The sequence below is a fragment of the Ambystoma mexicanum genome, chromosome 7p (assembly GCF_040938575.1).
Source record: "Ambystoma mexicanum isolate Mex_15411 chromosome 7p, UKY_AmexF1_1, whole genome shotgun sequence".
Lineage (NCBI taxonomy): Eukaryota > Metazoa > Chordata > Amphibia > Caudata > Ambystomatidae > Ambystoma > Ambystoma mexicanum.
Window position 1 is genome coordinate 39,133,123 of NC_090939.1, and position 14,553 is coordinate 39,147,675.

General features: G+C 50.3%; 1 protein-coding gene across 4 annotated transcripts in view; it reads left to right on the forward strand.

Annotated features, from left to right (window-relative positions):
* TIMMDC1 (translocase of inner mitochondrial membrane domain containing 1) overlaps positions 1-14,553 on the forward strand; it is a 200,908-nt gene that overhangs the window by 171,978 nt on the left and 14,377 nt on the right. For all 4 annotated transcript variants that reach the window (XM_069635718.1, XM_069635720.1, XM_069635717.1 and 1 more), the window contains 3 exons: positions 1,623-1,690; positions 9,356-9,434; positions 11,729-11,839. In XM_069635718.1, coding sequence (XP_069491819.1) covers positions 1,623-1,690; positions 9,356-9,434; positions 11,729-11,839 — 258 coding nt within the window. The remainder of the gene's footprint in view (positions 1-1,622; positions 1,691-9,355; positions 9,435-11,728; positions 11,840-14,553) is intronic.

Here is a 14,553-nt window from a genome sequence, read left to right on the forward strand (position 1 = left end):
GCACCCAATGGGTACGCTTGGAGAGGTCTGACCGTGGCGGTCTCTGCCTGTGGATGTATATTCATCTACTTCAGAAAGCAACCAATGGGTACGCTTGGAGAGGTATGACCGTGGCGGTCTCTGCCTGTGCATGTATATTCATCTATTTCAGAGAGCACCCTATGGGTACGCTTGGAGAGGTCTGACCGTGGCTGTCTCTGCCTGTGCATGTATATTCATCTACTTTTCAGAAAGCACCCAATGGGTACGCTAGGAGAGGTCTGACTGTGGCGCTCTCTGCCTGTGCATGTATATTCATCTACTTTTCAGAAAGCAACCAATGGGTACGCTTGGAGAGGTCTGACCGTGGCTGTCTCTGCCTGTGCATGTATATTCATCTACTTTTCAGAAAGCAAGCAATGCGTACGCTTGGAGAGGTCTGACCGTGGCTGTCTCTGCCTGTGCATGTATATTCATCTACTTTTCAGAGAGCACCTAATGGGTATGCTAGGAGAGGTCTGACCGTGGCGGTCTCTGCCTGTGCATGTATATTCATCTACTTTTCAGAGAGCACCCAATGGGTACGCTTGGAGAGGTCTGACCATGGCGGTCTCTGCCTCTGCATGTATATTCATCTATTGGGTACGCTTGGAGAGGTCTGACCGTGGCTGTCTCTGCCTGTGCATGTATATTCATCTACTTTTCAGAGAGCACCCAATGGGTACGCTTGGAGAGGTCTGACCGTGGCTGTCTCTGCCTGTGCATGTATATTCATCTACTTTTCAGAAAGCACCCAATGGGTACGCTTGGAGAGGTATGACCGTGGCGGTCTCTGCCTGTGCATGTATATTCATCTACTTTTCAGAAAGCACCTAATGGGTATGCTAGGAGAGGTCTGACCGTGGCGGTCTCTGCCTGTGCATGTATATTCATCTACTTTTCAGAGAGCACCCACAGGGTGCCAGGGGACCCATAGCGTAGTGCACGCACGGGAATGAACCACTCTGGGATGTTTCTGCAACCATTCATGGTCTGGAGGCTAGCGGTGTTGATCCACCATTAGTAGCAAATGCTAGTGTCTCATGCACCCCCTGCGTGCCCCCCCCATCCGGCTTCATGGTACACGTTGAGCATTTTAAGGGTGTACCTAGAGATGAACATTTAAAAACCTAAAGGGCATAGGACAGACTGAAAAGACTAACCCTAGTTTGAGAGTTTTTGACTTCTGCCTACCATCTGTTTCCCTGGATAGATGCACTATTTGTGCCCTCAGCCTGGTTAAGCCTGGAGATGTTCCCTCGCTGAACAATTGGTTGCAGCTCTGAACTCCTATCAAATCATATATACTGCTTTTATCAACAAAACAGTGGCACTACTTAAATTTATCAATGAAATTGCGCTTTGCCTAATGAAGGTGGATATGATCTCTGTGAGGTTGCCAAGAAATGATTCCGGGTTCGTGGTGGTATTTGAATGAAATGTATTGCTTTAGTTCCGACAGCCCTGCCACATGCCTGTAACTGAATAGCTTCTCAGGTCCGCCCCCTGAGATGTCTGCTGGCTTGCTGAATTTGTAGCTGTCTTGTTGATGAGGATCTTGTTGAAGGAGTGAGTGTGACCGTTCTCTTGCTCTTTCTTTGCAGCGGTGTGAGCACGGGCCTGGCGGTGTACCGCGATAAGAACTCCTTTGGCCACTTTGCTGCTGCAGGAGGTGAGCTCCAGCTCTTACTTGCGCGTCTCTGCAGCAAACATGGCAGCTCTAACCGGCTTCACCCCCAAGTGGCATAGCCTACTGGGACATAGGCTCCTCATCTTGAGGTCGATGTTGACATTGCCGCTCTAGTGGGCTTCACCCCCAGTGGCATTCCTGGAAGCTGCAGTGGTCTAGCCTACTGGGACATAGGCTCCTCATCTTGAGGTCGATGTTGACATTGCCGCTCTAGTGGGCTTCACCCCAGTGGCATTCCTGGAAGCTGCAGTGGTCTAGCCTACTGGGACATAGGCTCCTCATCTTGAGGTCGATGTTGACATTGCAGCTCTAGTGGGCTTCACCCCAGTGGCATTCCTGGAAGCTGCAGTGGTCTAGCCTACTGGGACATAGGCTCCTCATCTTGAGGTCGATGTTGACATTGCCGCTCTAGTGGGCTTCACCCCCAGTGGCATTCTTGGAAGCTGCAGTGGTCTAGCCTACTGGGACATAGGCTCCTCATCTTGAGGTCGATGTTGACATTGCCGCTCTAGTGGGCTTCACCCCAGTGGCATTCCTGGAAGCTGCAGTGGTCTAGCCTACTGGGACATAGGCTCCTCATCTTGAGGTCGATGTTGACATTGCCGCTCTAGTGGGCTTCACCCCCAGTGGCATTCTTGGAAGCTGCAGTGGTCTAGCCTACTGGGACATAGGCTCCTCATCTTGAGGTCGATGTTGACATTGCCGCTCTAGTGGGCTTCACCCCAGTGGCATTCCTGGAAGCTGCAGTGGTCTAGCCTACTGGGACATAGGCTCCTCATCTTGAGGTTGATGTTGACATTGCCGCTCTAGTGGGCTTCACCCCCAGTGGCATTCCTGGAAGCTGCAGTGGTCTAGCCTACTGGGACATAGGCTCCTCATCTTGAGGTCGATGTTGACATTGCCGCTCTAGTGGGCTTCACCCCCAGTGGCATTCTTGGAAGCTGCAGTGGTCTAGCCTACTGGGACATAGGCTCCTCATCTTGAGGTCGATGTTGACATTGCCGCTCTAGTGGGCTTCACCCCAGTGGCATTCCTGGAAGCTGCAGTGGTCTAGCCTACTGGGACATAGGCTCCTCATCTTGAGGTCGATGTTGACATTGCCGCTCTAGTGGGCTTCACCCCCAGTGGCATTCTTGGAAGCTGCATTGGTCTAGCCTACTGGGACATAGGCTCCTCATCTTGAGGTCGATGTTGACATTGCCGCTCTAGTGGGCTTCACCCCAGTGGCATTCCTGGAAGCTGCAGTGGTCTAGCCTACTGGGACATAGGCTCCTCATCTTGAGGTCGATGTTGACATTGCCGCTCTAGTGGGCTTCACCCCAGTGGCATTCCTGGAAGCTGCAGTGGTCTAGCCTACTGGGACATAGGCTCCTCATCTTGAGGTCGATGTTGACATTGCCGCTCTAGTGGGCTTCACCCCCAGTGGCATTCCTGGAAGCTGCAGTGGTCTAGCCTACTGGGACATAGGCTCCTCATCTTGAGGTCGATGTTGACATTGCCGCTCTAGTGGGCTTCACCCCAGTGGCATTCCTGGAAGCTGCAGTGGTCTAGCCTACTGGGACATAGGCTCCTCATCTTGAGGTCGATGTTGACATTGCCGCTCTAGTGGGCTTCACCCCCAGTGGCATTCCTGGAAGCTGCAGTGGTCTAGCCTACTGGGACATAGGCTCCTCATCTTGAGGTCGATGTTGACATTGCCGCTCTAGTGGGCTTCACCCCAGTGGCATTCCTGGAAGCTGCAGTGGTCTAGCCTACTGGGACATAGGCTCCTCATCTTGAGGTCGATGTTGACATTGCCGCTCTAGTGGGCTTCACCCCCAGTGGCATTCCTGGAAGCTGCAGTGGTCTAGCCTACTGGGACATAGGCTCCTCATCTTGAGGTCGATGTTGACATTGCCGCTCTAGTGGGCTTCACCCCCAGTGGCATTCTTGGAAGCTGCAGTGGTCTAGCCTACTGGGACATAGGCTCCTCATCTTGAGGTCGATGTTGACATTGCCGCTCTAGTGGGCTTCACCCCCAGTGGCATTCTTGGAAGCTGCAGTGGTCTAGCCTACTGGGACATCGGCTCCTCATCTTGAGGTCGATGTTGACATTGCCGCTCTAGTGGGCTTCACCCCAGTGGCATTCCTGGAAGCTGCAGTGGTCTAGCCTACTGGGACATAGGCTCCTCATCTTGAGGTCGATGTTGACATTGCCGCTCTAGTGGGCTTCACCCCAGTGGCATTCCTGGAAGCTGCAGTGGTCTAGCCTACTGGGACATAGGCTCCTCATCTTGAGGTCGATGTTGACATTGCTGCTCTAGTGGGCTTCACCCCCAGTGGCATTCTTGGAAGCTGCAGTGGTCTAGCCTACTGGGACATAGGCTCCTCATCTTGAGGTCGATGTTGACATTGCCGCTCTAGTGGGCTTCACCCCAGTGGCATTCCTGGAAGCTGCAGTGGTCTAGCCTACTGGGACATAGGCTCCTCATCTTGAGGTCGATGTTGACATTGCCGCTCTAGTGGGCTTCACCCCCAGTGGCATTCTTGGAAGCTGCAGTGGTCTAGCCTACTGGGACATCGGCTCCTCATCTTGAGGTCGATGTTGACATTGCCGCTCTAGTGGGCTTCACCCCAGTGGCATTCCTGGAAGCTGCAGTGGTCTAGCCTACTGGGACATAGGCTCCTCATCTTGAGGTCGATGTTGACATTGCCGCTCTAGTGGGCTTCACCCCAGTGGCTTTCCTGGAAGCTGCAGTGGTCTAGCCTACTGGGACATAGGCTCCTCATCTTGAGGCTGATGTTGAACATCTGAGCTCCTGAGCTCCTGGACAGGTCTTCTGGGTGGGTGGGTGGCTGGTATTTAGAATTTCAAAGTGGCAGTGTGTCCCTGAGTGCGGTTTTCAGCCACGGTGGAAGGCAGAGTGTGTCCACTTTCGCCTTTTCCATATACTCATGCAGTTCCACTTTATTTCTTCAATCCATCTTGTCTGTATGTGGCCACTTCATCGGCCGCCCTTCTTCATGGGTTCTGGGAAGGAGAGCAGCCTGTGGAGGGAGCACATATGGATAGGCACAGGGCTGTTGTGGAGATACCGCATTTGCATAGGGAAAGTAAAGGTGATCTTTGTCGTGGAATCACGTGTAGACATGGAAAGGGCAAGAGCGCAAATAGCACAAGCAGGTATCAAAACAAAGGAGATGTGAATATTTTGAAAGGACTAGAGCGACATGGCCAAGGGGTCATTTTTGCATATGTGCCGGACCATGAGGGACTGACCCGAAGGACTGGAATGATGAATGGCATTTTTTGCTGTGTTTATGCAGTGGAAAATAAGGACATCGAGAGAACTTAGTGTCTCCAATGATGGCAGTGTGTGCATGGGGTTGTATAGAGGGGTAGATCGCTGGTAGCATCGCAGTGGCCATGGAATGCAGCAATGTCCCGAATGCCGAATGAGTGAAGAACATTAATGAAGGCAGCCCCCGTGGGAGTGAAGTACAGCAGAGGAGGGACATCTTTGAGGGTTGTATTAGTGCAGCAGCCCCAGTGGGAGTGAAGTACAGCAGAGGAGGGACTTCTTTGAGGGTTGTATTCGTGCAGCAGCCCCAGTGGGAGTGAAGTACCGCAGAGGGACTTCTTTGAGAGTTGTATTGGTGGGAAAGCCCCAGTGGGGGTGAAGTACAGCAGCGGAGGGACATCTTTTAGAGTTGTATTCGTGCAGCAGCCCCAGTGAGAGGGTAGTACAGCAGAGGAGGGAGGGACATCTTTGAGAGTTGTATTGGTGGGAAAGCCCCAGTGGGAGTGAAGTACCGCAGAGGGACTTCTTTGAGAGTTGAATTTGTGCACCAGCCACAGAGGGAGTGAAGTACAGCAGAGGAGGGAGGGACATCTTTGAGAGTTGTATTCGTGCAGCAGCCCCAGTGGGAGTGAAGTACAGCAGCGGAGGGACATCTTTGAGGGTTGAATTTGTGCACCAGCCACAGAGGGAGTGAAGTACAGCAGAGGAGGGAGGGACATCTTTGAGAGTTGTATTGGTGGGAAAGCCCCAGTGGGAGGGTAGTACAGCAGCGGAGGGACATCTTTTGAGGGTTGTATTGGTGCAGCAGCCCCAGTGGGAGTGAAGTACAGCAGCGGAGGGCCATCTTTGAGAGTTGTATTGGTGCAGCAGCCCCAGTGGGAGTGAAGTACAGCAGTAGAGGGACTTCTTTGAGAGTGGTATTTGTGGGAAAGCCCCAGTGGGAGGGTAGTACAGCAGCGGAGGGACATCTTTGAGGGTTGTATTGGTGCAGCAGCTCCAGTGGGAGTGAAGTACCGCAGAGGGACTTCTTTGAGAGTGGTATTGGTGGGAAAGCCCCAGTGGGAGGGTAGTACAGCAGCGGAGGGACATCTTTGAGGGTTGAATTTGTGCACCAGCCACAGAGGGAGTGAAGTACAGCAGCGGAGGGACATCTTTGAGAGTTGTATTGGTGGGAAAGCCCCAGTGGGAGGGTAGTACAGCAGCGGAGGGACATCTTTGAGGGTTGTATTGGTGCAGCAGCTCCAATGGGAGTGAAGTACCGCAGCGGGACTTCTTTGAGAGTTGTATTGGTGCAGCAGCCCCAGTGGGAGTGAAGTACAGCAGCGGAGGGACATCTTTGAGGGTTGAATTTGTGCACCAGCCACAGAGGGAGTGAAGTACAGCAGAGGAGGGAGGGACATCTTTGAGAGTTGTATTGGTGGGAAAGCCCCAGTGGGAGGGTAGTACAGCAGCGGAGGGACATCTTTGAGGGTTGTATTGGTGCAGCAGCCCCAGTGGGAGTGAAGTACAGCAGCGGAGGGCCATCTTTGAGAGTTGTATTGGTGCAGCAGCCCCAGTGGGAGTGAAGTACAGCAGCAGAGGGACTTCTTTGAGAGTGGTATTGGTGGGAAAGCCCCAGTGGGAGGGTAGTACAGCAGCGGAGGGACATCTTTGAGGGTTGTATTGGTGCAGCAGCTCCAGTGGGAGTGAAGTACCGCAGAGGGACTTCTTTGAGAGTGGTATTGGTGGGAAAGCCCCAGTGGGAGGGTAGTACAGCAGCGGAGGGACATCTTTGAGGGTTGAATTTGTGCACCAGCCACAGAGGGAGTGAAGTACAGCAGCGGAGGGACATCTTTGAGAGTTGTATTGGTGGGAAAGCCCCAGTGGGAGGGTAGTACAGCAGCGGAGGGACATCTTTGAGGGTTGTATTGGTGCAGCAGCTGCAATGGGAGTGAAGTACCGCAGCGGGACTTCTTTGAGAGTTGTATTGGTGCAGCAGCCCCAGTGGGAGTGAAGTACAGCAGCGGAGGGACATCTTTGAGGGTTGAATTTGTGCACCAGCCACAGAGGGAGTGAAGTACAGCAGAGGAGGGAGGGACATCTTTGAGAGTTGTATTGGTGGGAAAGCCCCAGTGGGAGGGTAGTACAGCAGCGGAGGGACATCTTTGAGGGTTGTATTGGTGCAGCAGCTCCAGTGGGAGTGAAGTACCGCAGAGGGACTTCTTTGAGAGTTGTATTGGTGCAGCAGCCCCAGTGGGAGGGTAGTACAGCAGCGGAAGGCCATCTTTGAGGGTTGAATTGGTGCAGCAGCCCCAGTGGGAGTGAAGTACAGCAGCAGAGGGACTTCTTTGAGAGTGGTATTGGTGGGAAAGCCCCAGTGGGAGGGTAGTACAGCAGCGGAGGGACATCTCTGAGGGTTGTATTGGTGCAGCAGCTCCAGTGGGAGTGAAGTACCGCAGAGGGACTTCTTTGAGAGTTGTATTGGTGCAGCAGCCCCAGTGGGAGGGTAGTACAGCAGCGGAGGGACATCTTTGAGGGTTGTATTGGTGCAGCAGCTCCAGTGGGAGTGAAGTACCGCAGAGGGACTTCTTTGAGAGTTGTATTGGTGCAGCAGCCCCAGTGGGAGGGTAGTACAGCAGCGGAGGGCCATCTTTGAGGGTTGAATTTGTGCACCAGCCACAGAGGGAGTGAAGTACAGCAGAGGAGGGAGGGACATCTTTGAGAGTTGTATTGGTGGGAAATCCCCAGTGCGAGGGTAGTACAGCAGCGGAGGGACATCTTTGAGGGTTGTATTGGTGCAGCAGCTCCAGTGGGAGTGAAGTACCGCAGAGGGACTTCTTTGAGAGTTGTATTGGTGCAGCAGCCCCAGTGGGAGGGTAGTACAGCAGCGGAGGGCCATCTTTGAGAGTTGTATTGGTGCAGCAGCCCCAGTGGGAGTGAAGTACAGCAGCAGAGGGACTTCTTTGAGAGTGGTATTGGTGGGAAAGCCTCAGTGGGAGGGTAGTACAGCAGCGGAGGGACATCTTTGAGGGTTGTATTGGTGCAGCAGCTCCAGTGGGAGTGAAGTACCGCAGAGGGACTTCTTTGAGAGTGGTATTGGTGCAGCAGCCCCAGTGGGAGGGTAGTACAGCAGCGGAGGGCCATCTTTGAGAGTTGTATTGGTGCAGCAGCCCCAGTGGGAGTGAAGTACAGCAGCAGAGGGACTTCTTTGAGAGTGGTATTGGTGGGAAAGCCCCAGTGGGAGGGTAGTACAGCAGCGGAGGGACATCTTTGAGGGTTGTATTGGTGCAGAAGCTCCAGTGGGAGTGAAGTACCGCAGAGGGACTTCTTTGAGAGTTGTATTGGTGCAGCAGCCCCAGTGGGAGTGAAGTACAGCAGCAGAGGGACTTCTTTGAGAGTGGTATTGGTGGGAAAGCCCCAGTGGGAGGGTAGTACAGCAGCAGAGGGACTTCTTTGAGGGTTGTATTGGTGCAGCAGCCCCAGTGGGAGTGAAGTACAGCAGCAGAGGGACTTCTTTAAAAGTGGTATTGGTGGGAAAGCCCCAGTGGGAGTGAAGTACAGCAGCAGAGGGACTTCTTTGAGAGTGGTATTGGTGGGAAAGCCCCAGTGTGAGTGAAGTACAGCAGCAGAGGGACTTCTTTGAGGGTTGTATTGGTGCAGCAGCCCCAGTGGGAGTGAAGTACAGCAGCAGAGGGACTTCTTTGAGAGTGGTATTGGTGGGAAAGCCCCAGTGGGAGTGAAGTACAGCAGCAGAGGGACTTCTTTGAGAGTGGTATTGGTGGGAAAGCCCCACTGGGAGTGAAGTACAGCAGCAGAGGGACTTCTTTGAGGGTTGTATTGGTGCAGCAGCCCCAGTGGGAGTGAAGTACAGCAGCAGAGGGACTTCTTTGAGAGTGGTATTGGTGGGAAAGCCCCAGTGGGAGTGAAGTACAGCAGCGGAGGGACATCTTTGAGAGTTGTATTGGTGGGAAAGCCCCAGTGGGAGTGAAGTACAGCAGAGGCAGGACTTCTTTGAGGGTTGTATTGGTGCAGCAGCCCCAGTGGGAGTGAAGTACTATAAGCTATATACACAGATGTGTGTTTCTCTTGTTTGTGCTACTCTGTACTACTGTGAAGGTGACTACCAGGTAAATATTTAGATGAACCTAAGCAGAGATTGATATCTAAGAAGAGGATTGGGTCGTTGCTAGCCGGATTCTGTTCCGTATGAAATACCCACCCTCGCATACTTCATAAATCAGCTAGGTGATGCAGGGCTCAAACCCTGACTAAGTGTAACGTATGCATGGCAGTGGAAGGGGGCAGAAGGGGTCTAAGGACATGATATCAGGAATCTTGGCACATGGTGTAAGGAGGACCTTAATGTCTTTGTTCTTATGTTTTCAAGCGGTTACAGGTGGCCTGTTCAGATTAAACCTCGGTCTTCGTGGCATGGTCGGTGGCTCGGCCATTGGAATGATGCTGGGGTAAGTAGAATGTCTTAGTGCATGGAGCTTTAGTTACGCAGTGGTGAATCCTTACTCTGTTTGTACATTGTGATAGCACATAAGCCTGTTTACTCGCCACCGCTCCATAAATCGGCTTTAGCTTTTTCTGTGTATTGCCATAGAAGCAGGCAATCACAGGACACTGCACACATCTAATTTGACAGCCTATGGATTGCGCCACGGAAATGAGCACTGACAGAGCACCCTGTTATTCTTATTTAGATTCCTGGATGTGGGGTCAGAGAAGAACTCAGTCACTGAACACCTGATGGGATCAGATTTAATTCTGTGTGTGTTCTTCCCTAGAAGAAGAAGCAGAAATTGCCAAAATAGTCCTTTACGCTCTCTGTTTGGTGCCTCAGTCGAGCCCAGTCACAACACTGCATGACTCTGCTTTACTTCCTGCATGTCTCTTGTTGCACAATAGGTCGCTCCACAAGTCTGTTTTAACTCCCACTTTCTCGGGGTGTAACCGTCACTGCAGCAATGGTACCGAGTCCGCTTAGTTGGACCGCAAGTCCAACATGCTACATCACTTTGGTGAAGGCAGCACAGTTATGCTAATGCTGCTTGATCTGTCTTCAGCTTTTGCTGTGGTGGATCATGGAATGCTGGTGCAGAGGCTCTGTGATACAGCCTTCTTCTCCCCGGAGGCTGCTAATTGGCTCAATTCCCTCCTCTCAGGTCGGCTAGCCAGAGTTTTTCACAACGATGCTATGGCCAATAGCTACCTAGTCCTATGCGGTGTACCCCAGGGGGCATGCATCTCACCCACACTCTTTAACATCTATACCCTCCCCCTCTTTCAAATGCTGGAGGACGACCGTATCCTGTTTGCAAACTACGCCGACGACACTCAGTGCCTGACCAGCCTCTCCGGGAACCATGCAAAAGGTACCATCATAGCAAATTACATCTATAACTGGATTGAGTCCTGGATGAGGGTCAGTGGTCTTGCAATTAACACCAAAAAAACTAAACTGATGATCGCTGGCACATCTGCCCAGTTAAGGACATTTGGGATTGAATATCAATCCCTGAACATCTCAGGTTGCTTGATTAAAACCCTCCCTAAAGGCAAAACCATGGGGGTCGTCTTGGTTCAGGAACCATCTCTGAAAGCGCACATTAGCAGCCTTGTCTCCAGTTCAGCCTACTATTTAAAGCTATTCGCACAAATCACACCTTTTCTCAATGGGTCTAATTGTGCAATGGTTGCAAGAGCCATTATTGGAGCCCGCATAGACTACTGTGCAAGGCTGCCAAGGGAGAGTTGGTCCGCTTTCAGGGCGCTCAAAGCAATGCTGTGAGAGTGGTGCAAGGCTTTAAGAAATATGCTCACGTCTCCAATGACCAGGACGGCTCTTCATTGACTTCCAGTGGAGAGATAGTGACGTATCGCATATCAATGTCTTCACGGGCAAAGCCCCAGCTACCTCGCGGATAGACTAGCATGGCTTTGCCACAAGGGGAGCCCTTCAGTTTAATAACGCCAACATGCTGCTCAACCCCAAGGCAAAACTGGACGTTGTGGCTCGTAGCTCCTTCCCGCACACGGCGTCAAGACAGTGGAACAACCTGCCTCCCGATTTAAGATCCTACCCAAGCTTCAGGAAATTCAAACACAACCTTAAAGCTGGTCTTTTTAGGTGATCTCCTCCCCACCATTCTCGCACTTTGTTCTTGTTCCAGTGTTCTGTCCTTGCAGTGTTATGCCTGCGGGCTTCGTCTAGGCGCATTGGAAATAAATTAAATAAATAACACTGTACACTGTGAATGAACCCTAAACCCCTGTGTGTGGAACCACTTAAGAGCCAGTCACAGGACACTCCAGAGTGCCCGTAATGAGCAGTCAGAGGAAATCTCACAAAGCCGCGTCAGCTCAGCTCAGCTCGTCGTTTGTATAAAATAGTGCACTGATAGAACACTCCCTGAATCTCTTGTAACCCCTCGTCTTTAGGGTTAAACTCGTCAGAGGACACTCTGCATTCCCATGGATGGTTCCGTAGAGCAGCGTGTTTGCCTGTAATCTTATTGATCAGCTGTAACTTCCTGTCTGTACATGCTGCCGCCATAGGCAAGCCCGAGCACAGAACACTCCCAGAACACTCCCAGAATCTAGGCACACTCTCTTTCTGGTATAGAAAACCTCTATGAATCGTCTTTAAATTCCTCTACGTTGCCATGACAAATCAATAACCCTCCACGAATGAACTTCAGATTATTATCGGCAGTGCACCCCATGTTTCTGCATGAAATATTGTGTTTTTCAGGGCACCAATAGGCGCTGTGATGACAGTCATGCAAATGGCAGCAGGGGAGACTTTGAGGGAGCGAAAACGGCGGGAGCAGAGGGAGCGCTACGAACTGAAGCTTCAAGAGTGGTAAGACGCTACTTTCCTTTTTAATACAGTGTGTGCTTATATTCAAGTATCTCGTATATCAATCTTATCCTGTAGAAATGCCACAGTCTGTATGTCTGAGCATCTTTGTTTGAACATTTACAAAATACATTGAAAGCGCTCCAGCTGCCTCCACGAAAGAGATGCCGGTGTTGAAGGCCAACACGTTTGATTGGGTTCCACGTCCATGAGAACGACGCATCCAAGAGACAATAGGAGACCTGAAACCTCAGATTATGTTGCATTACTGGAATCCGACTTGGATGGCATCTTATGAGGTTGCCTTTAGTGCCGTTCTGTATCCCCTCTCAAAGACAGTTGCCCCACAAAGGGCATCTAGTTTGTTTTTCCTATCAAAGTTAAACTATTTGAACCTGTCTCTTTCAATATATGTGCTCATTTTGCATGTGAGGCCTCCTATCATACAAAGGAGGTCTCCTTGGTGAAACAGATAGTACAGGGGCCAGCAGCTGCATGTTAATTCTGCTAGTACTGACCACAGCTCCTTTGTGGATACCTGTGCGGTTGGCCTCTGTGGTGAACGCTCTGCACTGCCTTTTCAAATTAGAAGAGTGTGAGAGTGCAGTTGCTGCCAGAGGAGACTGCTGGCTCTTGTTCCCCTGGAGACGTTGAATAGGGTTACACCCTGCAACTTAGAAGAAGCCCTTCACAGCGTGGAGCGCCGGGGCGGAGAGAGCAGTTACTGGCAGGTAAAGGTAATTGCCCCATGGGCTCTAAATATAACCTGCAAAATAAATCTGAGTCTGCCTGCAGCACAGGAGTGCTCCTCAGCCCACCGATTAACACTAAAGTGGCCCGAAGTAAATCTATCGAGTAGGGTTTACACCAAACAGACCTTAACAAGACATGTATGAGGGATAGCACAGAGGCCTTCCACAAAAGACACAGGGCGCCCCCAAAATGAAGTCTGACACCAGAGAATAAAATCACAAACTGTTTTCCACCAAAGGGCTCAGTTAAGACCCAACTTCAACAAAAGCCTTGAATCCAGTGGCCCTGATTGCATCAACGAGTTAAGCATGCAGAAAATGGAAGACCTTGCTATTTTCGCTAGCCAACAAAATCGAGACTGAATCGCTTGCGTCAACAAGGTCCAGATAAAATTAGATCAGGGTATGCCCTCAAATTAAACAGAGTTCTGACCAATGATTCGATTAGCACTAACTCATTCAATTTCACCTCTGACTTCCTAGTCTACACCCCACTCTGCGAGATACAGGTGAACAAATAAAGTTGACTGCTCCCACCATTTCAGCTCCGAACGTAGTGCTTAGTTCATTTGTCAGCCTCTATAACAATATCAGAGACAAAGTAAGATCTCATACGTCGGTGCTAACCGAAATTAAGTTAATACTTGAAAATTGGAAGCCTTCTCCCCAAGACACAATTTTAACTACATTAAAGGATGAGTCATTAAGCCCACCAGGAAGAGCTGACGTAAGAGGAAAAACTACAGTGGTGGAGAAAGCCTCTGTTATGGCAACTATAGTTGGGCTAAATAACTCCATAATAGTTGAGAGCAATCAGATTGCGTCGATAGATGTGATGGACACGAAAACGAGCACTCAGGAAAGCAATGAAAAAGAACAAGATGCGCTAAACTGACAAAACATAAGAAATAAAAGAGTACAGCCCCAAAAGAAATCTATGAAACAACAAACAAAGGGGCGAATAAGAAAAACTCAAGAACATTTCTGAGGATCTAACAGAAGAAGCAGCTGCAGGGCCATAGAAAATATGACTGATACCAACCCCAACCATGTAAACCTTTGAAACATTGTCCTGATCCTCAGGACAGAGAAGAATATTCAAACATCTCTTCAGGATTTTTAACAAATGCCAGGGAACCTTAAGTGAGGAAAAGTCAGATAAGCCAGTGGGCATGCATCATGAGGGAGGCTGAATGGTTGGCCAGGAAGGGACTGCGATCTTTGGATAGAGAGAAGCAAGTGTTCCAACGGCTGCGAGGGAACAAGGTAGTAGTTGCTCAATTTCTACTCCAACCACTCTGGCTACTACTCTACCTCATTATTATAAACAGCCTGAGCGAAACTTCTCTACAAATGTGAAGCGCATTGAACAAGCCAGAACTGAGACACAACGAATGCCCAATACTTCCATTGACCTTATATTAAATATGGTACAGAAAACTCATCCATTCTGAACATTGAAATGTATCCTCCGAAAGGATGACCTAATTATTCTGAATCGTTTGAATATTCTAGCACTAATTAATGAAAGACCATGCTTAGGACTCATCACCCCAAAAGACATAGAATTAGTAGACCTCTTTGACGCCAGTCGTACCGATATAGTTGCTATTAAGGTCCCATCGAAAGTAGCATATTGAATGCTACTAGCAGAATCGGAGGCATTGAGACAAATGGGGTATGAGCCTTGTACCTTGTGATACTCTGGGTAAAATGATGAGTGTGGGGATGCAATAAAGTAGGACAAAATTGCACCATCTAAAATATGGAGTATATCTTAAGTTGTCATGTATTGAGAAATCCAACTCAAATTGAATGGTGCCATTGGTTGAGCTGGATTAAAACAGAGCTCCGGTAAACCGTGACTGATCTTGGCTTCGAGCGACGCTACAAAATGAACTACACGTACATGGTAGACGCTGCCTTTAGTGTGAATGACATTGTTTCTTTTTTGTCTTGGAATGT